The sequence below is a fragment of the Schistocerca gregaria genome, chromosome 8 (genome assembly GCF_023897955.1).
Source record: "Schistocerca gregaria isolate iqSchGreg1 chromosome 8, iqSchGreg1.2, whole genome shotgun sequence".
Lineage (NCBI taxonomy): Eukaryota > Metazoa > Arthropoda > Insecta > Orthoptera > Acrididae > Schistocerca > Schistocerca gregaria.
This window is the reverse complement of record NC_064927.1, coordinates 134,993,815-135,007,603: the sequence shown is the minus strand read 5'-3', so window position 1 is coordinate 135,007,603 and position 13,789 is coordinate 134,993,815. Positions and strand designations below refer to the sequence as shown.

The following is a 13,789-nucleotide window of genomic DNA, read 5'->3' as shown; positions in this document are numbered from 1 at the left end:
GATCGTCTTTTTCGAAAGCCATGCTGATTCCTACAGAGTAGATTTCTAGTTTCCAGAAAAGTTATTATACGCGAACATAATACGTGTTCCAAAATTCTACAACTGATCGACGTTAGAGATATAGGTCTATAGTTCTGCACATCTGTTCGACGTCCTTTCTTCAAAACTGGAATGACCTGTGCCCTTTTCCAATCCTTTGGAACCCTAGGCTCTTCTAGAGACCTACGGTACACCGCTGCAAGAAGGGGGGCAAGTTCCTTCACGTACTCTGTGTAAAATCGAACTGGTATCCCATCTGGTCCAGCGGCCTTTCCTCTTTTGAGCGATTTTAATTGTTTCTCTGTCCTTCTGTCGTCTATTTCGATATCTATCTTTTGTCATCTGTGCGACAATCTAGAGAAGGAACTACAGTGGATGCGGTATGGAGTTGCATGTTGTCAGCACACCTCTTTCTCGGACGTTTTGCAGACTTTCCAGACCTGCTCGGTAGAGTAGCTCCTCAGGTGGCATCTCGAGGCTCAGTGCATCCCGCACTAGACCTCCCACTAAGCAAAACTCCTGCTCAATACTGGCAATCTAACCAGAGTCCTCCACCTGGCAGACATACACGCTTACTATTCAGGTCCGGAAGATGACTCGGAGTATAAGGGTGTATCATAATCAACAGCGAAAAAGAAGGATGAAAGTAAAGAACAACAGAACCTAAAACGTTGCAGTAAACATGGGTGTTCATAGAGCCTTTTGTAAGATAACTGCGAATGTGTAGTTTCGAGCTGCTAGTGTCATTACAGATGTCTTTTGAAAGTAAGCTTTTCGATTAAGTTCCAGTCTAATGCTTAAATTTCAACAGTCTACCATAACAATAAATACGACTTCAGTAAGTTTCCTGTTACAATTTACGTTACACTCCTTTCTGTTAAAGTAGGTGTTCTGGGTATCCTGTTTGGGTATGGATGCAATACTGCACCCGTCTCTACAGTGTCCTACGAATTCTTTCCAACATATCCTCCCGCCAGGTCATCTCGTGAAGTCTGTCTGGCAAGACTGTACAATTTGTTGTTTCTGTTCTTCAATCATGTCAGTGGGAGTACTGTACACTTCACTTCCGAAAGTACCCCGAACAGAAAAGTCCAGACGAGGGTAGTCAGGTGTTCTCGGAGACCAAGATAGAGGCTTTCCTTGACCTATCCTTCTCGAAACGTATTGGTGCGTAAGATGTCGTTATGGCAGGTCATGCATGAAATTTGAGCCCAATTAGATAGAGTCTTAATCTAAAAGTTTGTGTTTTAAACAAATTAATAATAACTGGGACGTTATTTCATACTTGAAGTCAGTGGCTTCTTTTAACCACACATCCGCGATTATGTCGCAATCGACTCTTTTGCGGATCCAATTTTACTGAAACGTATTTTTTCTTCTATCACTGTATACTTCCAATGGTGTCAGTTTTCGGTATTATTATTTTATGCCCAGTATCTGTACATATAGAGACGTATCTACAGTTACAGAGAGAGAGAGAGAGAGAGAGAGAGAGAGAGAGAGATCACTTAGCTAGATTACAAAACCTCTAAAATGATCGACTTTACAATTATTGATATATTTGAAACGCTATTATAATCTACTGATTAAGATGTATAATCTTACGTTGAATGTTTACCAAAATAAGACAAGCATTAAAACTAGAAACTGTGCATCTATCTTGAGGCAGTGTAATTTATAGCGTGCAAATTACCCAAACTGTTTTATCCAGTATTTCAGAATGGGATCACTTAGCGACTTCCAACAAAATTTACACATAACTTCAAGCCATTTTCGAAACATTTTTTCACTGACACCTGTCACAAAACCAATGTATATAGGGGTTATAACTTCTTTGGTTTGTTGGTTTTTGTTTTGAGTTTTTCATTAGTCTATGAGTGAATAATCCAGAACCAATAAAAACAATGTCATTAGCATTTTACATCTTCCTCCATAAGGATTTTACTTGCTTTATGTCATATATTTGACATTAACATATGATCGTAACTCATTCGTAAAGTGAGAAGATGTTTGAAACTGTTTTATACGTGAGAATTCATTTCTTTAAAGAGTCATGTCTGAGGGAGGCGGAAGGAGGAGGTTATAGGTCTTTGTATATTTTGTGTTCGTAGAACCTTACTGAAGTTAATATCGATATAACTTCATAGAAAAAGTGATCCGATGTTTATTGTCAGTGGAACTTGATTTAATCATTACAATATTAGTAGTTTGTGATAAAAAACAAGCGACGTTACCTGCATATTGTGGCGATACCTGTAAGACACCGCTAGCCCACGCCTCTCGCGGTGTGCGTTTAACCCCATTTAAATGACGCGCCAAGCGCGCGCCCAGCGGCTGTACGATTAATTAAATAATCGGTGTGCTAATCACAGTTGAAATCTCTGGTCCAGAGGGACGTGAAGAGGCTGTGGTCCAGAGAGAGAGTAGAGTCAGTCGAGTCTTGTTCAGTCTTAAGAGTCAGTTGAGCTAGAAAGTGTCTTGTGAAACGATCATTCTGTGGATAATATTAGTGTGATGATTTCTTTTATATGTGTTGTGTTGTCTTCTTCGATGAATAAAAAAAAATATAGGTAAAATAAATTTTTGTGATGTCCATCAATAAGTTCATTCCAGTAAAAATAGAACCACATCCCTTCACCTTTATTCACCCTTTTTTCTTTCTTTCCTTTCAACAAAACAAAAAAACAAAAAATTACCACCACCCCTTTTTTTTAATTCCGGACATCACAATATGAAGTATCCGCTCAAGATATGATCACATGAGTATGTAATCATCTCAATAAATACGGATACCCCTCGTGATAGGTCAGCGTATAGTCTATGATGTATGAATTCGTGAGTCATTAGTACTTAATCTTCATCATATCTTATTAATTTCGCGTATTTCATTGTGTTAGAAAATGTAGATGAAGCCCTGTCGTTCACCACTAAATTCAATGTGCCTTTTCTTTTTAATTTCTCTTAGAAAAAGTAGGTGCGCATCCGTTCCAGCCATTGCCTTCACGCTCATTCATTCTGATCACATCTACGCTTGCTGGCAGTGGCGTTTATAAGTTGTTCTCTACTAATAGGAAATAGTAGTGGACGAAAACCTATTAGATAAGAAATATTAATCTGAAGTTACGGAGAAACAGTCTTTTGGCTGCCGCTGTAATTGTCCGATGATAGTAAATCGATGAAGTGATGTAGAACCCTAAAAATAAATTCATGTAATAAGGAGGAAACGATGCAAAAGGAAACTCATATTTCGAAAGGGTCGTGTCACATGTTTTAAAATGGTCTAGCGTTGCTGACATTTTTGGCAATTCGGTGCATTTTTTTTTCTTTCCAGGCTGTTCAAAAATGGTTCAAATGGCTCTGAGCACTATGGGACTTAACATCTATGGTCATCAGTCCCCTAGAACTTAGAACTACTTAAACCTAACTAACCTAAGGACATCACACAACACCCAGTCATCACGAGGCAGAGAAAATCCCTGACCCCGCCGGGAATCGAACCCGGGAACCCGGGCGTCGGAAGCGAGAACGCTACCGCACGACCACGAGCTGCGGACTTTCCAGGCTGTCTTCTGGATTGTCGCTGAGTAACTCCATATGCAGAGGCAAGAATATTTCCCAGTCAAAATAATGTTGTAATAGACCTCTATGCGTAAAAGTTTAGACTTGAGTCACCTTCAGACATTTTTCTCAGTTATCATTGTTATTCATGCGGCACCTGGCGCAAACTGCATCGTACAAGATCAGGTGTTTTAAGGCCACTTCACTAAGTGAAAAAATTTTCGGATACGAGCTTTACCACATGACACAGTGCAACGGAAGCTACAGTTTACGAAACGACTGTATGGGCCAAGTTATTTGCTAATCGCGCGTTATCACAAACCATCACAACCACAACATAACCGCAACCGCAACTGAGTCGTGTCCAGCAGTAGACCGAGATACTGCCTCTGACACTCATTGTTTCAGCAGTCAGTTGTGCACTCACTGACTGAGCCAAAGTAAGATATACCTTGTGGATTACTCGGAGAAACAAACAGATGTCTAAAGAAGCACAGTGAATATTATAACGGTAGAAAATAAGATTTGGCAGTCTTCTTCTCAAATTGGAGCTTTGCTAACACAGTCCTGCAGTATAGGCTGTTTCATTGTTCCCAGAACTGAAAATTTTGTTCAACGGAAATAACTGAAAAAGTTCATTAAGAGATATAGTAAGTAACGACGTCGCTAGAAATACAGTAATTAGCGACAATTTTCCTGATTGGATCGAAGACTATTTTCAGTGAATAAAAGAATATTTTTACGTAGTAAAATCACAGCCATAGCAAAATTTCTTGGACTCCAAAATCACAACAAAGTAATAACGTTTTACTGAAACAATATATTATACATTGTTGTTGTAAAAAGCCTTGAGATTACTGTGCCAAAATTTACGGATGATTAACTGGATATTTGGCTATGGTAGCAGTGAAAAGAAATGCCACAAGCAATTGAATCTGGAGCAAAGCTTATGCCGTGCATAGGCCGAAACCAAACAGAACACACAGAGTGATTCAAAGTCTTTGCATCTTACGCCTAGTAGTGGTAGAGCACATCACGGGGAACAGCTTATGTTAGAGACGAAGTGTTCACAGACGCTTCCCATGGACACTAGGCGTCACATAGTACCTGTTATTTTATTTTATTTTTATTTACGCGTCAAGTTCCGTAGGACCAAATTGAGGAGCAAATCTCCAAGGCCATGTAACGTGTCAGAACAAGAAATTACAACATAAAAGTAATAACAGATAAAAATAAATGTTCATGAACCTGAAAAAAGTCAGTCCATAAGTTTAAGTTAACGCAATCAACAATACAATAAGAATCAGCTTAATTTTTCAAGGAACTCCTCGACAGAATAGAAGGAGTAACCCATGAGGAAACTCTTCAGTTTCAATTTGAAAGCACATGGATTACAGCTAAGCTTTTGAATTCGAGTGGTAGCTTATTGAAAATGGATGCAGCAGTATTCTGCACACCGGTTTGCACAAGAGCTAAGGAAGGCCCATCCAAATGCAGGTTTGATTTCTGCCGAATATTAACAAGAAACGACAATTAGGGATATATATATATATATATAGTGAGAGACCAATGTCAAAATACCCAGACTCGTGAACAGCGGGCAACAAGAGATACGTGATCTTACACAACTTATTGCCCAAATCGCCCGTTTCTGAGCCAAAAATATCCCTTTAGAATGGGAAGAGTTACCGCAAAATATAATACCAGACGACATAAGCGTATGAAAATAAGCCAAGTAGACTAATTTTCGAGTAAAATGATCACTCATTTCTAATACCGTTCGAATAGTAAAAATGGCAGTATTATGTCTTTGAACAAGATCCTGAACGTGAGCTTTCCACGACGGCTTATTATCTATCTAAACACCTAGAAATTTGAACTGTTCAGTTTCACTAATCATATGCCTGTTCTAAGATGAGGAGCTTTTACAGGGGTGGCCGAGCGGTTCTAGGCGCTACAGTCTGGAACCGCGTGACCGCTACGGTCGCAGGTTCGAATCCTGCCTCGGGCATGGATGTGTGTGATGTCCTTAGGTTAGTTAGGTTTAAGTAGTTCTAAGTTCTAGGGGGCTGATGACCTCAGAAGTTAAGTCCTATAGTGGTCAGAGCCATTTGAACCAATTTTTGAGATTTTTCAGAACTATCAGGGTCTACTAATGAGGTGTGCTCCATACTACCCACTCCTGTGAATTGACAGTGATTTAAAACAGGAAAACCTTGAGAGTGAATGCCTCAAAGTGTAGGAAGATATTTTCGAAGCGAATCAAGCAATTTAATTTGCTCGGCCTACCACCTTTCATATGAGGAAAATTACTTAATTATAGGCAAATCACACTGCAGACATGCATCGCATAGTGGCTACCCTGCTGCCTCTCAGGGGCAAAAATAATCCGAATGGATGCCTTGCGTCGCCAGGAAGCAGCAGCGAAAATTTTGTCTCCAAAAAAGCTCTTTCCTGTGACGTGTTCTACACCTCTAGAGCCGGGGTCCCCAATAAAATTTTCTCGAGGACCCCCTCATCGAGCATGATTGGCACCTTGTCATATTACAGTACTAAGTACCTAAAAAAGTCAAATTAAGAGTCTTTTTATACGTTTTCTATTTTTGGTACATAGAAAAAATTGAAATATTCCTTATCGAAAAAATATTGAGCTTAAAACTTTTTCAATTTAGCCATCATTGTCATTGTTAATTTTTTTTATTATTGCTCAAAATTTTTGTCTTAAAATCTGGGTGTTTAGTGTAACAGACTCCTTAAAAAAATAGCAGTTGAGTATCATACGAAACATATTTAATATGTTTGTTATTCTAATAGCATCTTGCGGACCCCTCTGGGGGAACACGGACCACCTGTTGGGAACCACTGCTCTAAAGGTTTGACGGAAGGTTTTTTAAACACTCTGTATAGAAGATCGCTATAAATATGAGGACCATTCTATAACTTTGCACAAAAACAATGAAAGAAATATGTTTTTGATGCAAACCATTGTTTAATTTCTCCAAATATTTGTCTTTAAAAATTACACGGCCTAATACGATTTTAAGCAAATTCTGGAAACACTAGTTACTTCCTACCCCGATGGTTTAAAGATTATAAATTCCCTGTATATAACGTCATATTTCCCAAACTATGTGTCGTACAGTGATATATGTGGATACTGTCTGCAAAATGTTATGTGAATATAGTTAGCACTAAAAATCTATAAATTAAAACATCCTGCTCAGTGCTGCATTTTTACTGCATGAACGGTGAAAATGTACCTTAGAGATAAATGTGTTCGGTTTCATCATTTTGTGGGGCAGTGTTAAGGATAAAAAGCTTCTTAAAGATTTGAAACTATGTGTAAAGTTTGCTCGGTGTCGCTAGGAGCTCTCAATCTAAAATATTGGTTGTATATACTCTGGGTAATTTGCGTGCTGTGAGTTACGCAGCGCGAAGACGTACACACTGTCTGTAAGTGCAGTTCCCATACCTGACTTATTGTTAAACCTCTGAGACCGCAGTGAGTTGTTATGACAGCATTTTCGATTTTTAAATTCGGTGAATAACTGAATGACCTACTGAAAATAAAATTTTCGTTGCTCATAGGAAACGTCAGATAAGCAACCTGCAACTGGGACCGAGCCCCGGGTAAGACGTTTAATAATATACAAGGGCTATCCAGAAAGTAAGCTCCGATTGGTAGCGCAATGGAAACCACAGTGAAAACCTGAAACGTTTTATTTGCAACAGTTAGGTACACGTTCCACCTATTTCTCTACATAGTCGCCGCTTCAACATCGAGTTTTGTCGTAGTGTTGTATCAAATTTCCAATATCCTCGTCATAGAAAGCAGTCGCCTGCGCTTTCGGCCAGTCATCTGCACTGGCCTGCAGCTCATTCTCTGTGCCAAAATTTTGTCTTCATAGCAAGCGGTTTTTGCGAGCGGAGATGAGACTCAGGGGGAGCCAATTACGGACAGTATTTTGGGTGATCAAACACTTCTCAGCGGAAACGCTGCAGGAGTGTCTTCATTGCCCCTGCTGTGTGCGGCCGAGAATTGGTATGAAGAAGAAACTGCCCGACAGTTGCGTTATGTGGGCTGCATGACACAGGTGAAATCTCTAACCAGGCCCTCATACTTGGCGGGAGACGCTGTTTACTACGCATTTTTACGTGCTCACTGTTCACTCAAAACTGAAAAGAGCGACGCGACACGATCGACGGGCACACTAGAGACACTACCTGACACATCCGTGCAAAGCTTTATCGGATTTTCCCAGTGGTTTCCATTTCACGACCGATCGGAACTTATTTTCTGGACAACCATCGTATAACAGGTTTTTTCCACTCTGATGCTGGTACCTCAAAAACATGGCTTTACAAACATTCGACAGCTTCATGAAGTGATTAAAATTGTTGTCCATGCGCATTTCGTTCGACATACGGGAGCAAACAGATGTCGTTAGTCGAGAAACCGGGGGAATGCAGAAATAAGATGTTAACCAGCTGCTTTTTCCCTGCAAAGTAACCCTTCGTTTGACTTGCTGTGTGACAGCTGGCCTTGTTATGATAATAAGTGACGCGACGTTTTCTGTTGTTTTTCGGGCAGGCCGGTGTGTGGCAGAGCGGTTCCAGGCGCTTCAGTGTGGAACCGCGCGACCGCTACGGTCGCAGGTTCGAATACTGCCTCGGGCATGGATCTGTGTGATGTCCTTAGATTAGTTAGGTTTACGTAGTTCTGAATTCTAGGGGACTTATGACCTCAGATGTTAAGTACCATAGCGCTCAGAGCCATTTGAACCAATTGTTGTTCTTCGTGATTTCATCGATGACTCGTTGCAAAGAAACTGTTGTATACCATTCATAGTTAACCCTTCTTTGAGTCTTTAAAACAACAGTAGAAACATATCTGCTGTAACCAAGAGAAACAAGCGATCATTTTAGTGGGAGTGCTTCGCGAACGTTTGATTCTGAAACAAACGGTTAGCTGCTCACTAGTTTAAGGTTCGTACGCATATATGTAAGTTTCGTATCCCGTTGAGATGTTCTATGTTAATTTTAGATTTCCTCGGTCGAATCTTTTGGATGCTTTACACCAGTTGATACAGCCTGGCTTTAACCTTCGTTCAAATCGTTCGGAATCAACCGCGAGCAGATCTTTTTTTCTTAGTTAAATGTAAATGAAAAATTGAATGTACTGTAGTCTGTAATAGAGCTAAGGATAGCTCTTTCTCACGGGATGTCACATGCAAAATCTGTTGAATCATGTTGGGCACAGCTTTGACGTTTTTCAGGAATAATATCCGACTTTGGTCGACATTCACGAAATTCGACGCTAACGGAAGTTCGACTACAGCGAAATTCTGAACACCATTTGTAAACTGGTTTTTTTATAAGCTGGTCGGTTGCCTAAAAGAGAATTAGACGATTCTAGGCCATTGTCTTTGATCACTCATTTGTGAAAATCATAAATGATCATGGTAAAAAGACTCCACATGCAATTTACATTTTTCACATCCGTTTCTTTAAATTTTCTTTTGGCCATTTTCTTCTGGATGGACATTAGGCTCTCGATCAATTTGGGGAAAGACACCATTCCATCGAGCTGTATTTTAAAAGTGGCGCTTGATTCGGCAACGTTAATTTTGGATATGACCCATTTTCAGATGCGTCTAGAAACTACCACGTCATAATGAAACTCATTTTTGAAAATCTCGCTGTAAACACCCTGCTCGGCCAATTTCTGAGCTACTATTGTTTTAACAACAAGAAACGACAGGTTCTAAAACGATAGTAATGTCATATTTCAGTGCAATTAATTGCTTGGCAGATGGTTCATAGAACAACCATTAGGCTGTTTGTCTACCGTTCCACTCTCGAACAGCGTGATGGAAAAATTAATGGTGAAATTTTTCCATGTAATCTTTGTTTTGTTTTTATGTTATGACGATGATAATTTCTGCCTATGTAGGTGGGCGTCTACAAAATATTTTCGCATTGGGAAGAAAAAGTGTGAGATTGAAATCTCGTCAAAAGATGTCACAACTACGTAAAACGGCTTTCTTTAAATGATTACCGTCCAAAGTCGCGTTTCATATCCATGACACTCTTTCCCCTAATTAGTGATGGTACGAAACGAGCTGTCCTCCTTTGAACTGTTTCCATATCCTGCGTCAGTCCTGTATGATACAAGCATAGTGTAGGCAGTCTCTTTAGTAGACCGGTTCCGCTACCGTAGCACAGCCGTCGGTTTGCTATCCCCAAAAACTAAGTGGTCATTCCACCTAAAGTTGCTCGAACTATATTCCCTAGGTATTTAGTTGAATTGACAATCTTTAGATTTGTGCGAATCATCGTGTTAGCGAAATTTAACGGGTTCGTTTTAATAGTCATGTTGATAACCTGACACTTCTCATTATTTTGAGTTGACCGCCCTTTTAGCACTATACATATATCTCATTTATATCATTTTGGAATCGGTTTTTTTCTTCTGATGACTTTGCTAGACGGTAAATGGGAGCATCATCCGCAAAAAACCTATGAAAAATGCTCATACTGTGTCCTAAATCGTTTATATACAGGGTGTTTCAAAATGAACATACCGGTTTTAAGGCGTTGTAGCATTTATTACGTTCCACTTACAAATGTAAATAATACACCAAATGAAAGAGCAACTCAAACGGTTTTGCTTTTATACCTGTGCGCAACGGGAAGAGTTTCGAATAACAAAGAGTGACTGGAAAACATGTTGAACGAGTGCGAGTCTGCCAAGCTTAGGCCCAAAAACTATCCCCGCGGAAAGTTTATGGGCCTTTCTTTTTCGGTGAATCACGTGTAACTGATGTTTCTTATCTTGATGTGCTACAGCTAAGGCCCGTGGCTCAACGGGAAGGAGCTGAACAACACATCTTTATTTGGGAGCAAGATGGAGGCGGCGCCTCACTGGAATAGCTCAGTACGCGACTGGTTAAACGACGTTGAATCCGACCAGTGAGTTGGTCGCAAGGGACCGGTTGACACAGCATTTTATGAATGACCTCCACGTTCACACACGTTGCGACGCGATCGTGTGTATGTGTCTCCGGTACCAGCTGATCTATCCGACATTAGAAACAGTGTTATTGCAACAGTTACTCCAGACACATTGACCAATGTTTCGGAACAACTCGCCTATCGAGTCGATGTGTGATAGGTGATCACACTGACTAACTGTAAGAAAAACTGCTTATGTTTCTTTTGCATTTGGTGTAGTATTTATAATTGTAAGGTGAACGCAATATGTCCTTCAAAGCCTTAAAACCTGTACATCCATTCTGAAACAGCATTTCCTTGGAGAACGCCAGATATCACTTCTGTTTTGCTCAATGTCTTCCCGTCAGTTACTACGAATTTTGAACTTTGTGACAGGAAACCACGAATCCAGTTGCATAACTGAGACGATGCTCTATAGACTCGCAAATTCATTAGAATTCGCTTGTAAAGAATGGTGTCAAAAGCCTTCTAACAATTTGGAAATACGAAATAAATTTTAGATCGTCGGTTTGAGATCGCCTGTTGACAGAACTCATTACTTAGTTTGAATAAAGAGACAGTTGCGTTTCATAAGAACGATATTTTCGTAACCCGTACTGACCACTTGGCAATAAATCTTCGGACACAATATATGTCCCAAATTCCTACTGCAAATCGCCGTCACTGATATGGGTCTGTAATCAATACTTAAAAGCCAATCCCTGTAAGCAGAACTGACTGCCTGATTCTCTAATTTTCAGCTCCTATAAAAAATCTATACAAACTTCGTAGATTTATTTGCTCAAATATTAACAAAACATTATGCATCATTCCAGAATGAGATTTTCACACTGCAGCGGAGTGTGCGCTTGTATGAAACTCCCTGGCAGATTAAAACTGTGAGCCAGACCGAGACTCGAACACGGGAGGTTTGCCTTTCGTGGACAAGTGCTCTACCATCTGATCTACCCAAGCACGACTCACACCCCGTCCTCACAGCTTTACTTCTGCCAGTACTTCGTCTCCTGCCTTCCAAACTTTAGAGAAGGTCTCCTGCGAACCTTGCAGAACAAGCACTCCTGAAAGAAAGGATATTTCGGAGCCACAGCCTGGGGGATGTTTCCAGAATGAGATTTTCACTCTGCAGCGGAGTGTGCGCTGATACGAAACTTCCTGTCAGATTAAAACTGTGTGCCGGTCCGAGACTCGAACTCGCCACCTTTGCCTTTCGCGGTAGTTATTATGCATCATTAGTAATTTTCAAAATATGAGTGTCAACTTTTGTTGCTATTGATCTAAAGTTCAGGTAGGTGCTGAACTTTGTTTGGGGTATTGGCCGTTATCTGTTTTCGTTGAAGGCGTAACGGTCGTACAAAGATTGAGAACCACTACACTGGACATTACAACTCAAATTAAAGGTCGGTTAACTGTCGGAAAGAAATACACGCCGTGGCGTGTGGAACAGCAGGAGGCATCGACGTGTGTGCTGGAACAGTGGACTTACCGATCTTCCGGGGACCTCGGCCCTGTTGTAATCGTGGACGGAGGACATGGCTGCTGCTGCTGCTGCCGCTGATGCTGCTACTGAAGCTGCTGGCGTCTCAGCACCGTGGCAGCTACTGCTGGGTCGCCGACCCGTCCGGCTCCCTCATTGGCGGAAATCCCGGCTGGCGGCGGCATCTCTGCTCAGTGGCGGAGACTACTGTGGTGCCGCGCGGTCAAGGTGGTAGCGCCGCGCCTGCGGCGTCTAAAGCGTCAAAACAGTCCGGCGCGTGTTTTGTTTATTTACTTCTTTTATTACGGCATTCGGATAATAACTCACTTGAAGCCAAGGTTGTAAGCATCAAAACATTTTGCATTAAACTGCGACAATGCTTAATCATATAACTGAGTCTTCAGTCGCTTCTCGGTAGAACAGTTTCGCTCAAGAAATTCTGTGAACGTCTTATATAAAAGTTTTATTGGATTGCTAAATTCAGCTGATCGCAGTCAAATAGGAATTACGTCATACAATCTTCTTTTTTATGGCCTTACCCAGTACAGACGGATGGAAAAACTGGTAGAAGCCGACCTCAGGGAAGATTGGTTCGGATTCCGTAGAAATGTTGGAAGACGTGAGGCAATACTGACCCTACGACTTATCTTAGAAGATAGGTTAAGGAACTGCAAACCTACGTTTCTAGCATTTGTAGACTTAGAGAAAGCTTTTGATAATGTTGACTGGAATACTCTTTCAAATTCTATAGGTGGCAGGGGTAAAATACAGGGAGCGAAAGGATATCTACAATTTGTACAGAAACCAGATGGCAGTTTTAAGAGTCGAGGGACATGAAAGTGAAGCAGTGGTTGGGAAGGGAGTGAGACAGGGCTGTAGCTTCACCCCGATGTTATTCAGTCCGTATATTGAGGAAGCAGTAAAGGAAACAAAAGAAAAAATTTGGAGTGGGAATTAAAATCCGTGGAGAAAAAATAAAAATTTTGAGGTTCGCCGACGACACTGTAATTCTGTCAGAGACAGCAAAGGAGTTGGAAGAGCAGTTGAACAGAATGGACAGTGTCTTGAAAGGAGGGTATAAGATGGACGTCAACAAAGGCAAAACGAGGAAAATGGAATGATGTAGTCGAATTAAATTGGGTGATGCTGAGGCAATTAGATTAGGAAATGAGACATTTAAAGTAGTAAATGAATTTTGCTATTTGGGGAGAAAAATAATTGATGATGCTCGAAGTAGAGAGGATATAAAATGTAGACTGACAATGGCAAGGAAAGCGTTTCTGAAGAAGAGAAATTTGCTAACATCGAGTACAGATTTAAGTGTCACGAAGTATTTTCAGGAAGTATTTGTATGGAGTGTAACCATGTATGGAAGTGAAACATGGACGATAAGTAGTTTAGACAAGATGTTTCGCAGTGTGATGCTACCGAAGAATGCTGAATATGAGGAGGTACTGAATAGAATTGGGGAGAAGAGGAACTTGTGGCACAAACTGCCTGTAAGAAGGGCATCAAGGGATCATCAATTTAGCATTAGAGGGAAGCACGGAGGGTAAAAATCGTAGAGGGAGACCAAGGCATGAATGCACTAAACATATTCAGAAGGATGTAGGTTGCAGTAGTTATTCGGAGGTGAAGAAGCTTGCACAGGATAGAGTAGCATGGAGAGCTGCATCAAACCAGAGTCTGGCCTGAAGACGACAA

General features: G+C 40.8%; 1 protein-coding gene across 2 annotated transcripts in view; it reads right to left on the bottom strand.

Annotated features, from left to right (window-relative positions):
* Positions 1-12,281, bottom strand: part of LOC126285325 (L-dopachrome tautomerase yellow-f2-like) — a 497,699-nt gene extending 485,418 nt beyond the window's left edge. The window contains exon 1 of one of the 2 annotated variants that reach the window (XM_049984628.1): positions 12,095-12,281. In XM_049984628.1, coding sequence (XP_049840585.1) covers positions 12,095-12,142 — 48 coding nt within the window. In that variant the 5' untranslated portion in view covers positions 12,143-12,281. The remainder of the gene's footprint in view (positions 1-12,094) is intronic. The other variant, XM_049984630.1, reaches the window with a different exon arrangement.
* Between the last annotated feature and the right edge of the window lie 1,508 nt (positions 12,282-13,789).